Below are 15864 nucleotides of genomic sequence, written 5' to 3'. Positions count from 1 at the left end.
AAAGGTCAGCAGACCAATCATGTGACAGAAGGTCATCTCTTTAATGACCGGCATGGGTGGACAAGTATTACCGTGTAAAAGTGATCGCATAATCTGGTAGGCATGACACTAACATGTCGCGCTAACTTAAAAACCCTCAATAGCAAAGAGAGCTCACTTAGAAGCTTCCGGGCAACTTAAACCATGATAAGAATCTTGTATTCTACTCATAGCATCTTCGTCTAATTTATAATTAGGATGGCAACATAGTGTCTTGAAGAGCCAGGATGTTACGGGCTGCAAGTTCACGTATTTTACAAAATGCCCTTGACTGATTATAAATGACTCAATAATGTTCTTATCATATTAACTTTTTCATAATTAATAAGCTATATTCTATTTTTTACCATACATGCATGTGGCAGAGTGCAATTATAAAGTATTGGTTCGAGCCTCTAGAGAACATTACTTATTACTATTAACATGAAATTTTAATGGATTCATTGAAAATGAATTAACTTTTAAATAGCAAAATTCAACAACTCAGAATCTTATTATATTTTACATATTTTAAATTATTTTTGGTTGTCCTGTAATTAAATGCAAACTATTTAATATTAACACTTATATAGCATACATTTAGATATAGCAAAATTATTATAAAAAAAATATTATACAAGTATTAAGAATTAAGACATCGTGGGTTGTATTAAATTTTAATCTTTCTAGTTAGTATAATATAGCTATATCATAATTAACCTTATAACTTTTTTTTTGAAAAATACATTTATTGTTATGAATGTTATTAATGACTATCTTAAAATGTTTTATGTCGCAATAATTGGTAAGGCAATACAACGCTGCTGACTCACCACCCAGGGGATAAGTTCTTGGCAAACTAACCGTACTAAATGACATTTCCCTTCCCTAAGTCTTATCTTAAGTATATGTATATAACAGTGTAACCACAGTGCTCAAGTCGGGAGCATTCTGTCAGCGCAGCAACAGATGTAATAATTCCAAAGCGCGTTTTATAATGATAAAGTAGTTCCAGTTAGCGCAATAAATCAATTAATTTGTGTTGGTAAATATTGTAATGAACTGGATTGGCATTGGTGAACCGTATTGGCATCGGTTCTCAAAAGAATTACACTTAATTTATATAGTTGTTTTCAAATTGACAAAGTATAATAGCATTAGTATAGACTTCCTAAGATTTCTGAATTGGGGTTTCAAATTTCAAAACATTGCAATTAAATATAAGTACTTTTGTAGCCACCATTATATTCTCAAAATTACTTGTAACATGCCTTTGTATGTTGGGAAGAATTGACTTATAGATTATGAATGAGAGGGACACACAGTCCAAAATTTTAAAAAGTTATTTCCATTAAAACATTGTTAACCATAATTTCGAAGTAATATTAAAGATTATGAATAAAAGTTATTAAAAAGAAAGGAGAGGCAGGTTGCGGCCGGGCCCCCGTGCATCCGTCTCCGGCAGAGTACGTAATGCGTTACTAAAAACAAGTTTGTGTTCAATAGGACAAGGTTAAAGTTATTGATTCTAATAAGTAATATTGCATTTTTTTATTAATCATATCCTATCCTTGGAGTTTTTGGATAGATATACTTTCATTTTTATCAGGACCAGTTGTTACTCAGAGAGACACCCAAGCTTCCTCGGGTCACTTTTATGATTATGTGTACATGTTGACTCATGTTACAAAATTGTGACATATAAATGTCCCAAACTAGACCAATATATGATGAATGTACAGTAAGTGACAACATATCAATGTCAAATGATCCATGTAAATATTAAACCATGTTTTTCTTTAAATACTTAACCTTATTTTTTTGTTTAAGAGGTGATAACCTTATAACATATCAGTATGAAGTATTTTTTTTATTTACCTTAAAACGCAATAATCTCGGGTTGGATGCGGCGCCATCGAATTCACTACGTACTGATATACTTCAGTTTGATTATTTAATTTTTCAACGACACGCCATTTCAGTAAATCTTCATCCCATAAATATCTACAAAAAAAAAACGGGTTGTCAGAAGAAATGCGACGAAAGATTTGCTCAAGAAACACTTCATTTACGTGCACTTCCATCCAGCCTTATCATTCTCCTGCACGATGAACACATAATCGTTGATTTCTTGCAACTTAATCGCTGTATTTAACTGGTTGTACACATTTGTTATGTTGGCCTCAATCATGTACCCTGCCAATGTTTTAAATTCGGTATCATGTATTTCTACAATTTCGTTAAATTTTTTTCTCGCTGCAGCTGTAGGCAACAGATTGCAACTGTTGCCCCGCGTGTCTAATTCGTATCCTTTTGTGTACTTGTATCCAAAAAATATTAAAACACTACAATATGTCAACCTAGTTTATTGTTCAGAATCAAATGTATAAATTAACGCAATTATTTCAAACAGCCTCCCGTTGATCATTCCACCTAGTTTTCATTAAAAACAATTATTATCTAATAAAATACATTTGTGTAGGAATATCAAATTAATATGTATTACATTTTGCAAAGACAAAGGAATAACTTAAATTTATTTTAATTTGTGAGCTCCGACAAGGGAAAGACAAAACATACGAGATATCATAAAACGTTTCTTTAATAATCAAATTACCTTTCGTTAATAATACGATGCAACAGCTCTAATGGTGGCGCCTCAACTTCCAACGAACATTTCCAAAGTCGGAGGGGATGTTCATCACCGACTTTTTTAAATGCTACATCGACGCCCTCTACGGGTGCGCATGGAATCCACCCTTTAAATTTTTCCCTCGATTCTTTCAACACTCCTTGTATGCAGCTCTCCATATAGCTGTTATAATCAGCTGTTTCGTCAAATTTCTTTCGTCCGAGTTCTTCCAAGGTGACTGGCTCCCCCATGTCGATATATGAAAAGTGGCATTTCGTTATCGTCTCCTCCGGGACCTGAAAAATAAACGAGAACATGACATTTAAAGGGATTGAGACACTAGGGATGTATCCCAACGCTGATAGCAACTGTTGAATATGACAACGAAGGGAAACCACTATAATTCAACAAACCAAGGAAGAAAGTCAGTTCCGTAGTTTCAACTTTAGAACAACTATAAAGATCCATGTATAAGCATAGTATAATATTAATATTATTATTATTACTACAATATTTATATTATTAGTATAATATTTATATTATTATTATAATTATTATAATATTTATATAAGATCTCAAATATGTTAATAAATAAAAACCACAAGATATTTTAACTTGTGTTAAATGGTGATTTCTTTTGAGCATGTTTGTTTTGTAATACTATGAAACATATAATTGCAATAATCTTTAAAAAAATATTCATAATAAAATAAATTTTAAAAATTAAAAATAAAATAATTGATATATAATAAATAAATAACTGTAATACATTGATTATTCAATAATAGTTATTAACAGTTTTAATTAAAATCATTTAAAAATTAATTTAATAATCGATTCATGATAAAAACTCAATTACTCTATCGTTTCTAATTTGAACACTGCCTTTACCCATTAAATATCCTACACGATTTAAACAGCACAATTTTATTTCAAAACAAAATTGTTGTCCAAATCAATATTCTTGAAGTTGATATCACAGATAAGTAAATTTGATTTAAGAAGGGGAGGAAGATTTTATAAACGTGTCTTAAAAATTTGCAAATGTTAAATGAATTTAGCAACGCTAATTATCTAATGGGAACTCACGCATATAATTATGTAATTAATTACTGCGATACCGCTACATTTTCCTTCAAATCAGGATCTGACGGGAAGTGTGTTGTGAGTCATAAAATTCAAAGCGTAAAATTAGCTAATTTGTAAATTATGTTGTAGAAAACATACTTCCATAAGCATAATTAAAATAGCAGTTTCATATTCATATTATTATTAGTTATTAATATGTGTTATTTAATTTCAAAATGGCTGTATGATAGGTTTTTTTTTTATCATGGTATATTCTTATGATGTGACATAAATATTCTTGCTTTTAGAAGATTGCCCTGTCTACACTATCAAACTAGTTTGACAAAAGAGTGTGCCCAAATATGGTAGTGACATCACATCATCATGTCCATATATGGGCACATCATATTTGTTGTCACATAAGTTTGGTAGTGTAGACAGAGCTTTACTCTTACCAAGAAACAGGAAATATTATTTAAGAAAATTATTGTGAAAGAATATGTATAACAAATATAATGTTTCAAAAAGGTTTTGATTTTACAAAGAAACATTATCTGCAGAGAGAGTTTGAGAACAAAATAATTTATACTGTGTATATGAATGTTACATTCTCTACATCCTTTGATCTTCATTGCATAACAAAGATAATACTTAGCATTAACAAATACAAATGTATTTAATTAACCAATAAATAAACTAATTAAGAGAATAAAGGGAAACAACTAACTACTGCTTTAATATCAGGAAGCAATAAATCAATCACACAGACAACATTATTACAACTAAAAAACATTATAGTTACGGATAAAGAAACATGCGATTTTATTGGGCATTTCCAAATGAATTTGATCCAGCTATTGCATGACACACGTATCAAACGGCTTAATAGATTTCCTTTCGAGCAAATAGGGATTATAATGTTGAAGGATTTCGGTGATGGGATGGATTGGAATAATTATCAAAGAAATTATCAATAAATTAATTATGGTTACCGTAGAACAATAGGAAATAACCGATAACAAGTTGTAGCAAATGTGACGACTACAATATGTAAGAAAATATTGTGTTTTTGTATGAATAACATTTGTTTTTTTCTCTCAATAAGAAATTTCTTGGGGGCAACATAACAATGTTTAAGGTCTTATTAATATGCTATTTACAGTTTATCTCTGTCCATAATATTTTTAAAATACTTTCTTTTCTGAAAGTATACTTACCATGAATAATTTCTTAACTTCTTTAATCATCAACGTTAAACACTCATTCGCTGCAATGTTATCTGAAAGCTCCCGTTGCTCAGGCCGTTGTGAGAAGTTTTTGCGTGTGCGTCTAGGACTTGTACCAACTTGCTGGTTCGGGGACGGACTGAGGTGGAATAGGGATGGAGCGAAGCATACAGCCAAATTGTAAGGTGTCATCTGAAGAAGAAAAGAAAACAAATGAAATTAAAAAAATATTTTAGAAAAGTTCATTTGATTAATTATAACATCAATGAATTTTACTATAGGGATGGTTTGTTTGAATTGTAAAGTTAAACTATGAATCCAAGTGCAAGCATCTTCTTTCTACAGCTAATATTAACGCTAAATATTATTCATAAACCCACTCTAAATTATTCTTTAGATATATCTATCAGTTCTGTTCATCTTCCTAAAATTGTCAGTAACTTCCATTTTTATTTTCATCATAATTTTTCCATCCTAATTTGAGCCGCACGTTCCACATATCAATAAACGCAATGCAAGTCTTTTCCCGTGCTGGCATAACCTAATTAAACGGAATGATTGACGCGGATATTTTTGGTTCTAAGGAAGCGGCAACTACATGCGTAGTATGGTCACAAATCTCGAGAGATGGTTCAAATTATTTTAGCATTAACTTTAGTTTTTTTCTTTTCTTATGTTTCTAAACTTATGTTTGTTGCACTGAAGACTGAGTAAAAAAAAAAACAGAAGAAAGTTAAAGACCGAGGAAAAATAAGTACCGGTAGTAGAAATTAGTCTAGTAAGTAGGCAGCTAGTAGTGTGGTAGCTAGGCTTGGCCAAGTCAGTTGGTGAGATAGCTAGGCTCATTCAAGTCAGTTGAAAAAGCATCTATGGTTAATGTCAAGCCAGTTAGTAATACAACTAGCATTAGTTAAGGCAGGCTAGGGTAAGACATGAAGTATACGTACTATACGACTCAATAGAGAGCCTAAAGCATGCTAGTAGGCTAGGTTTAATCTATGTAATTGTATAAGCTTACTTGGTTTGTTTGTGAGTGCGTGGCAATGTCGCTGAGGAATAGCACCAAAGATTGCAAAACTTCTCGGTTTTCATCCGGTAATAACATAACAGACGCTTGTAGTGCCGATAAACGCTGGTCTTTTGGCATTGCTAAAAAAGAAGAAACACCATGAATTATTAATATAACACTAAAAAGAAGAACTTAAGGTGTTAATTCAATTCACTTAAGTTAATCAAAAAATTCCCTTTTGATGCACATTCGGGAAAGTTCGGAAAAATCATTTTCACTTTTATTTGGATAGTTTATAATAATTTTCCTAACCTTTTATATTTAACCTTAACACTTAAATTAGTTTTATAAAATTACCTTGAGCATAACATATCTGCTCTAATTTCTTTCATGTAGCGAAACTTTTTTTTTTCGGTTATACAACATCAACATCATTCTTATCTATTAATTATGACCTTATACATTAAAAATCGACCCCCAAGAACAGATTTTAAGGCGCTACGTAACAATTTTTAGCCTTAATAGCGTCATATTTTAAGTGCAAGGCCGTTTGAGACCCTAGTATGTTCTCCCAACTGGGTAAAAAGTTGTTTCTTTATCGAACACAATCTACTTTTCACACAAGACTATGAAATTGATTGACATAATTTCATGCTTCAAAAACCGCAGAAAATGCATTTTTAGGTAAAATATATTTGGTGTTAATTAAATCAGCCTTGGGTAATTTTTATATTAAAAATCATTTTCACTTTTTTATTTTACATAATTTGCAATATTATATAGAAACATATCATTTTTTTAATTATTTATTATTAAATTATTTTTTTTTGTACTCACACGTGAAGATGCTGAGAAACGTATCGTGTAACTTTGATGTGAGCAGAGGTTCGGGTAACTCGCGGAAATACTGTTTTAACATATCAGCAACATCATACGCCATCATGCCTTCATAATTAACATCTAAGAAAGGGAAAAGTGAATTAAAATTATAAAATGACTTATAAATATGTTACGATAAAGGAAAAGTTTAAATAAATATCAAAGTAATGTTGCATTGGTATCACTCGTACATACAAAACTAATTCATTCTGACAACGCTACACGACTGCAAAACATTTAAATGTTAAAGTGATAAAATTCTTTTGTCATCTGACGATAAGATCTGTCAAGAATGTCCACGACCACCATCTGAATGACGACTACGATGCAATTAATGTCGTCACTGTAGTGTCATAACACAAATATGGCAATTGATGTCTGGTCAGGACACTGTGCGGTAAGGAGGGCACGAAGTGATAGTCGGTAGGACCCATCAGGGGGCGTGGATTTCTTTAATTTCTGTCTGTGACTTTTATTTTGATAGTGGTGATTCAATGGGTTTAAGTATCGTAGGTGATTACTTTGCGATAGTGTGCTTTTATAAGGTAAAACCACAAGGCTATTAAAACTGATTAAATAATACAGCCAACAAGTCTAAGAGATGTTTAATACCAAGACATAGACCACCAAAGATAAATGAAAAAATGCAATGCTTTATTGTGATAAAATCAAATATTGGTAATCATTTCCAGAAATTCTATTTAATAGAGAAAATCTCCGAAATACTTGTTTTGGATATGTAAATTTATACTTTAAAATGAAAAATATGTGGAATTAAAAAAAATGTCAACTCTTCCAATATCTTAAGCTGACCTAATTTAATTCTGATATTCCGAATGGCAAACAAGAATTTATGACTCTTTGGACCTCAAGAAAAGTGTGGTTTTGGGGAGAGTTTCCAGTTTTCAGAAAGTCTGGTATTATAAGAGAATTTTGTTAATATCATTTTATAATAAAAATAACTGAATTTTTCAATTACAAAACTTACCTATATTTGATTCATTGATCTTCTTTATTTGTTGTATCCGTGATCGCACTCCCGGTTTTCGGAAAATACCGACAGAATCTTTCGCCACTCGTCTTAAATACCTCATTGCATATAATATTGTTTGTGGAAGTGGCTGGCCTGTTTTCTGTAAGCAGTGAGACAGAGGAACACCAAAAACCTTTCGATCTTTGTAATCTGGCGTTTTTATTCGTTTCATAAATCGTGGCATCATCCTAAAAGATTAAAAAAATAATTTTACATTAAATATAAATTGAATTGTATGTTTTTATTGATTTTAACAAATTTTGATTTACAGTGAAATACATAAATCGTGAAAAACAGGATGGAAACTCATTCTTTCTAAATCAAGTCTTATACAAGGCTTTAATGGCAGAGGTAGTGGCGCTGTATTGGCCAGAAGAACCTGTGAAAGGACTTCAACCAAGAACCCTATGTAAACAAGCAAGCATTAATCCACAGTGCCACTATCCTTAAGCTTTTTTCTTATGAAAAACAGTATGAAAAATAATAGGAAATGGAAAAAAGTATAAAACTTGTAATTCTAATTAAACGACCTTCAATCTTTATTGACAAGTTTAAAGTTTGTTGCCTAATTGTTTTGAAATTAGACCAACAATTACAACTGACGGAAATTTATAATATTTAATAATTAGTCAGAATCTTATCAATTTTTAACACTTTAAATAAATTCTAAATATTTAGTTTAAAAAAAAACAGTCAATTGGATATCCTGTGTTATATCATTGAAATATTAAAAATGAATGAAATAATATTTTAATGGTCAATTATGTTAGTACACAAACACATAATTCTTTTTATATGGTCTTATTTTGAGTTTTTATTTTTAGATTAAATTATTGTAAAAACATAATTTTGTGTCATATTAGGCTGTTATTTCTTAAAATGTTATTAAACTTGAGCAAGACAGTTATTAATTGTGTCTATGGTATGTACGGTATAACCTTTGAAATACTTTATGCACGGTATAACCTTTGAAAAATTTCTAAAACATTGTAATTATCGTGCTAATAATCATTTTTGTTGAGTACATTATCGGTGACATTTTTGAAATATTATACATGTCTTGAGAAACAATTAAAGTAGCTCTATTAGCTTAAGGACATCAATATGTCATGGGAAAATGTTAAAGATATCATAAACTGACTAGAAGCATTAAGGTTAACATTTAGAATGTGCTGCAAGTGTTTTAGAAATTGCCTTATCCCCGGGGATCAGTTAACGCATTATTAATTTCTCATGGTATCTACTAGACAGAGAACAAAAATAAATATGACACTATGATCACCCAAGGGCGGTATACGCGGTGCTTTTGAATTAGTGCTTCTATTCCGTCATACTGATAGCCTAAAGTCTCGATACTTCAGAGTCAACTTTACAGGTTTATTTTAATCAGAAATTCATCTGGGAAGGTGTTATGAAATTGTATTAGGCAAATGAGGTCGTGCATTAATGTGTAGTATAGATTCCTGCTACCAAACACAAACAATGAGATCTGGTTCGTCGGGTTTCAGATCGCCGAGATTGACCTACGTGCCAAAAGAAATATTAACGCTTTTGATAATGTATTGAGATTTACACATCAAATGTAACTATCCCAAAGGCAGTGACATATTTAGCTCAAATATCTCAATTATAATGAAAAGTGAGATCAACAATGTGGTAAAAATATAATAATAAAAATGTCTTATGATTATTGGGGACACGCCAAAATATTTTTATTGAGTTTCAATGAAAAGCACCCTTTTCCAATTAAAATATATCATGTTTATTAACCAAACAGGCTATGGAAATGTCAAATGGTTAAACTTTTCTTAAAATTTCATATCATTCACAAATATACTGGTATTAAAACAATATCCCTTCTTAACTCATAATCCATATATTGATGTATTTTATACATTATACTGAATATAATTTTCATTCATTGTTAGAAATTTCAGATAACACAATAATAAACACAGTAAAATCATAAAAATCACAATAATTAAATACCCCAAATATTAAATACCCCAAATATTAAATACCCCAAATATTAAATACCACAAATATTAAATATCACAAATATTAACTATAATAAAAAAAAACTCACCAACTCCAACCGCTTCGATGAGAAACTGAGTATCTTTCCATTAGTGCCGTTAATTTAAGTAACGATAACTTTCGTACGTACATCAATTGTCCAACCGACATGTTGTTGATCTGGAACGGCCTGGTGGGTAAAGTAAGAGTTCGGTCATATTTACGAGTAAAAGTTTTAGTATCAAAAACATCGGATTCGTTCCCTAATCTTAAAAGTCTGAGAAGCGATTGAATCTTGGAATAAGTCATAATATCCATAGTGAGTTTGTCTTTTACTCAACGACACATTAAACTCCGTAAACCGTTTGCTAGTTTATAGTCCTGAAAAGTTTGCGTATGGTAAACAAGAAAGCCAAAAGTTGTTTAACTTTTGCTATACGATCGCAGTGCTACTCTATGAAGCTCGCTCTTTGAGTTTGACAACCACAATGACAACAATCCGCAACAGCAAGCAAGTTTTTAAACACGTCTGCTGAGTGAGCAAATCACATTAGGTCTACTTCCTACACTGACACTTGAGCCTGCCATATAAGGAAACAGCCTGAACATGTGACTAGTGAGTTTCTTCAATCAGCTCACTAGGATTTCTGTAATGATTCCTACGAAAGCTATGCACCAATTAGACGTACCTGTTGACGGTAGCAGAGGGGTGCCGTTTACGTAGGCATAGAAAAGAGCTATCTAATAGCAGACGAATGATTTTGATTGAAACTAATCCGAACATGATATAGTCTTACAATAAACAAAAGAGTTTCAATACACCTTTTATTAGTTTACCTTGACGCTAAGCAAAGAGACTTAACAGGACAGCGGTTCTTTTATCAACCGTCTTCGGCCCAAAGGGTAAACCGAATAGATGCCAAAGTATGCCTTTTGGATTTGTGATATCTCTTTACAACTAATTAGGATTTGTTTACATTCATTAATTTTATCCTTGTTTGATGTGGATCAGTATCATTGTAACCAATTAACCGATTCGTTAGTAGCAGCATTCATTGGAACAAGTACCTAATTGTTCAGATAACAATCAACATAAATTTAATTATCAGATGAATGAAGTGTTATCAATATTTGTTTTTAATAATTAAGTTTACTCACTGGTAAATAAACATTATTCTATATATAAATCCAAAGGCAAATTACTGAAAAAATGACAATGCTGTGGGTATCAGTGGCTGGATCTCAATGGAGATACAAAAAAAAAAGCGAAAAGCTAAATCAAAACGATAAAGTAAAACAGCCAGAAAAGTTAGCATATATATATATATTTTTATTACTCCTTATTTATAGAGGGTGACCCTAAACAGCGTATGCTGACAATCAATATTAAGTTAAATGAAATTACTGCATTTCTTTTGCTATGTTTTTATTTAAAAAATGTTATTTACGTATGAAAATACTAATAGTACCAGATTAATGTCATAAAACTGCAATTCTAAAAGGAAATTTTAAAGAATTTATACTGTTTTACACATCAGTAAAACATGTTTCATAAATAATAAAATAAATTAATAAATTCATATTTTTCATAAAATATTTTTGATTTTGATCATTGGTGAAATTAGTTTTCAAACTTCCCCCACACCCCAGGGGGTTAAGAAGGAATAGATATCAGGAAGTAGAGCCTTATCATTTCATATCATCTTAATTAAGGATATATTTTTCAAGACTGTTAGTTGAAAAAACGGATGGCACTTCTCCGTTGACACCTACGTCGCAAAACAAAAAAAGTTTAAGAAACTAAAGAAATTGTTGATGACTGATTGTAATCTGAAGAATAGTCATAATTATTCATTAAAACAAATCAGAAAATTCTACAGTCGTAATAAAACACTCATACAAATTCGTCAAATGCACTTTTGCCAATTAAACAAACAAATTAAAACTGTCAGGACGTTTGCTCGGACGTTTGGCCCACGACTCAACGCATACGAAGCCTGATTGAAAGCATCCTTAGCTCGCTATATGATTAACGCTAAGCCGCAGATAACGATACAACACAAATTACCAGTCATGGCCAACAGTCAAGTTAAATACTAGATTTCCTATATTGGAGTCGTTCTTTTAATTCCTCTGGAGCCAGTGATTCTATGACAAGTGGTGAATCCCCTTGTTCCATGAGTCTACAATCACAACTAGGCTACCTCATTTCCTCAAAATAATACAAACATTATAATAATGACTCAAAAACACATATATACACATTAATGACTCCCTAAACAAAAAGAAAAAGTTAATTAACAACTATTAAGTTTTAATTACTTGTTACTATTTTTAGATGGTTATGTTCTTAATTCATATAACCCTCTTTTGGATTATATGATATCTACCCATAACTCATTCCCTAAGGGCCAATTAAATTCTAGCCTATCGGGATTACCAATAATCCATCTACCACCAACAAGACTACTTCATAACCTCCAATACACAAAAACAAATATCATAACCCAACTAATAAAACACGAGACTCGCAAACTACCTAATTATAAATTAAATTCTTTTGCTTTGCAATGATTTGAACGCTTCCTCATCGTGTCAGTGTGTGTCTGTCCCTTTTACTGCTCATCCTACCGTTTTAACATCCCTGCGGATTACCAAACAAATCCAGAAATTTGATACACTTGTAGGCACGATCATTACGCCCATTTATAGCAGTTCATACACAAGTCATCGTAAATCAAAAGCTATATATAAAATTATCTAACTGTAAATGAACGTATCCAATTAAATTACAGGTATAGGACATCATAACGAATGTCATATGAATTCCTTGAACGTGTCGTAAATTAATGTTATGTTTTAATTCTCCATTTTTGTTATAATTAAACGAGACACGTGTCTAGTTTAAATTTATATATCCTTTGAAAGTATAGTGTAGGAGAGGTCAATAGAATGGTTTAATACGGTAAACAGGGATCAAAAAGTTATATAAATATTCGGAATATGTATATATTAATTTGTAATTACTAATTGAGGATATATGTCTAGCTATATTTCAGTAAACCTTAAGAGATAACCATGTGCCAGGTATATAAACGAGGAGGGGGAACAGGTGAGGAAGAAGAGGAATTTGGTTACCCCTGTTAAATAAACTTGCCAAGTTTTTACTGAGATAAGAAACCTATCCTTGACCTGTGTATCTCAGATAATGAAGAAGTACATTGACCCCAATGGGGGGTAACACATCATTCATGGAACTATTCCAAAAACTTGCAAACTCATCCAAACTTTAAAAAATAAATGTTGACTAAAAAGATGGTTTGGGGGTTAGGAGGGGTCATGTTGAAAAGCATGTGACAAGTAGTTGGAACAATGGAATTACTCCATTTAAAAGCAATCTAATAAAAATTAGAACTACTGTCAATAAAAAATCATGGTTTTGGGATGGGTCATGTAAAATATGTGTTATATATATACTTTAGAAAATAGTCTGCTTCAAAAAACAAAATTAGACTATACCAAAATCTGTAATCAGAAAAATGTACAACTATTTGGTTTAAAATAAAATGCCAATATAGATACAGTATAATGTCAAAGTTTGTAATAAAAACTTAAATAACTTAAATAAAAAACCTCCATTTTCCTCCATTTAGATAGAACTGTCTATGCAATAGAAAAGATCATTATAAGTTTTAAATCAAATTTTACTTAATAATTGACACCAAATTATGCCCACTGGACATTGCTAGTCACATCTTCAATCGTGTCACAAACAAGATTCCAAGTATTTAAGACATGCCGAACTTAGAAATTAACTTTAAATGAACTGCATTAAATGGTAAATTGAATAATAATCATTTTAACGGTAAAACTCATCTCACCTGTTGGAAAAAAGACAGAAAGCATATCGGAATGAAAAACCGTCAAAATACGTAATTGACGCGAGCTTCAAAAGAATTTCCTGTAAAGCCTATTGTTATTTCTCATGAGAGTTCATAAAAATTTTGAAATTAATATTCAGATGAATATGACAATACGCACAAACTAATGCAATCAATTTTTTGTGAAATATCTCAATTATGACATAGGATTAGTTTTGTCAAAAACAATTAAAATTTTCGCCATGAGACTATGAACTGGAATTTCTGACAATGCCTTGGGGTCGGTGAATAACAGATATAAAATTATTTAATGAAGGCAATGACACTCATATTTTGACACATTTTTGAGTTGAAATTATTTATTTCTAAGAATTTGCATTATAGGTGTTAAACAAAGGCGTTTTATTGTACAGGTTTTTACACTGTTAATTCTGTATTCGAAATCAGCATCGGTAAAAATGCATAGAATTTGGCTAGCAGAACTCACAGCACATACTGTAATAATTAAAATTGTGTATTAATTTCAGAATCACGTAGCCATCGCAAATACGAGAATGTCTGTTCCATGCACCTTTAATGAATGACTTCCCGCATAGGGAATTCATTTATCCAGCTTTCCTACGCTGACAATCTGCATAGGGTTGTTAACCTTCCATAGATGACAGAAACAGAATTACGGAAGAGCACGCAATCACAACGACGTTGTCCCCGAAGGTTTCATTCACCAGCAGAATTAGATAGTTGGGCCCTCCCAGGGGAATCATGATGGGTCATCCCAGGGGAATCGTGATCTGTCCTCCCTCTTCATCCACATCCTGACAGGGGTTTAAAGCCTGGTAAAGACCAATCAACCAGACCAAACCATTCTATCAACAAGAAATGTCTTTCTAACCCTTCACATTGAATATAATCGGATAATCCACCGTATACATTGTGGTGAGACGCGAGCGAGACAGTAGCGAGACCAGGCAGCAGATACATCCTGAAATTGAGTTTATTTATTGGCATCCAGGGACAGGCACTGTCAACAAATTATGTTAATTAACAAAGAAAACAAAATCACTGGTTGTATATTTAAATCATTCTTGAATGATTGTAAATGATGTAAAATGTTCAGTTTTAAAAATCTGAAATAAAACTAACTGGAGAGCCAGCAAGAGTCAGATATTTAAATGAAAGATTTTTTAATAAATTATATTTTTAATATGGTTATCAGTATTTATTTATTATAAACAAAATAATGCACATAATTCAATTGTCTTACAAATACAATGTGTACTCAGTGAGATTTGAACAAGAATTTCATATGTAAAACAGTACAATATCACAACTTTTACATATGTACTGTACTTTCAAAATCTGTGGATTTAATATTTATATATTTGCAGTACACAAAATGGTTTGTCATTTTTATTTCTTTTATGAACAATTTTAACCAATGTCATCATCAGGTCAAGTGTCATAAACAATTAAATATCTTTTATCAGCAGTATTTCACCATCAATGGCCTTAAAACCTCTTGTCCGTTTTAGAATATTTAATATGAAAACAACATGTTTTCGATATAACAAGAAGTCGCCATAATAACAGCCATGTGTTTAACATAAGGGCCAAATTAACATAGCTGTTAAAAAATTCAAAAATAAATTTTAACGGTCTCATCATTATGAGTAGTGATATAAGTGTTGATATAAGAAGATACACCTTTTATTTATAACTAACATTGTCATGTTGTGGTTATAAATGAACTCTTGGTCATTGCCCAACAGAGTTCTAACCAAGATTGTGAAAATGATATCAAAATTATGGTTTTATTTTTATTGAAAACGTACAAACATACGGATTTGTTTAGTAGAGAAATGTATAAGTGTAAAAGTACATATGTTAACTATTTCCTAAGCCCCTTCCATACTAGGCCTTTACATGTTTATATACCCCTTCATTGTCCCCAAACAGACCCTCAACATGGAGAACTTCCTTCGGGACCTGAGGGGCCTAGAATGAGTCTGCTTCCAAATTCCCTAGTGGAAGTATGCGGATATTCACAAATTGGTAGCACCATTCATAACAATTACTTAATTTTCGCTAATTCTTATCAAAAC

General features: G+C 31.5%; 1 protein-coding gene across 2 annotated transcripts in view; it reads right to left on the bottom strand.

Moving 5' to 3' along the window:
- LOC144842129 (rho GTPase-activating protein 7-like) overlaps positions 1-15864 on the bottom strand; it is a 125651-nt gene that overhangs the window by 2729 nt on the left and 107058 nt on the right. For both annotated transcript variants that reach the window (XM_078698506.1, XM_078698507.1), the window contains 7 exons: positions 9952-10071; positions 7821-8053; positions 6791-6913; positions 5963-6093; positions 4936-5136; positions 2636-2946; positions 1897-2022 (listed from right to left, as the gene is read on the bottom strand). In XM_078698506.1, coding sequence (XP_078554632.1) covers positions 1897-2022; positions 2636-2946; positions 4936-5136; positions 5963-6093; positions 6791-6913; positions 7821-8053; positions 9952-10071 — 1245 coding nt within the window. The remainder of the gene's footprint in view (positions 1-1896; positions 2023-2635; positions 2947-4935; positions 5137-5962; positions 6094-6790; positions 6914-7820; positions 8054-9951; positions 10072-15864) is intronic.

The sequence above is a fragment of the Antedon bifida genome, chromosome 5 (assembly GCF_963402885.1).
Source record: "Antedon bifida chromosome 5, ecAntBifi1.1, whole genome shotgun sequence".
Taxonomy (NCBI): Eukaryota; Metazoa; Echinodermata; class Crinoidea; order Comatulida; family Antedonidae; genus Antedon; species Antedon bifida.
The sequence above is the reverse complement of the archived record's forward strand: the minus strand, read 5'-3'. Positions and strand labels throughout refer to the sequence as shown.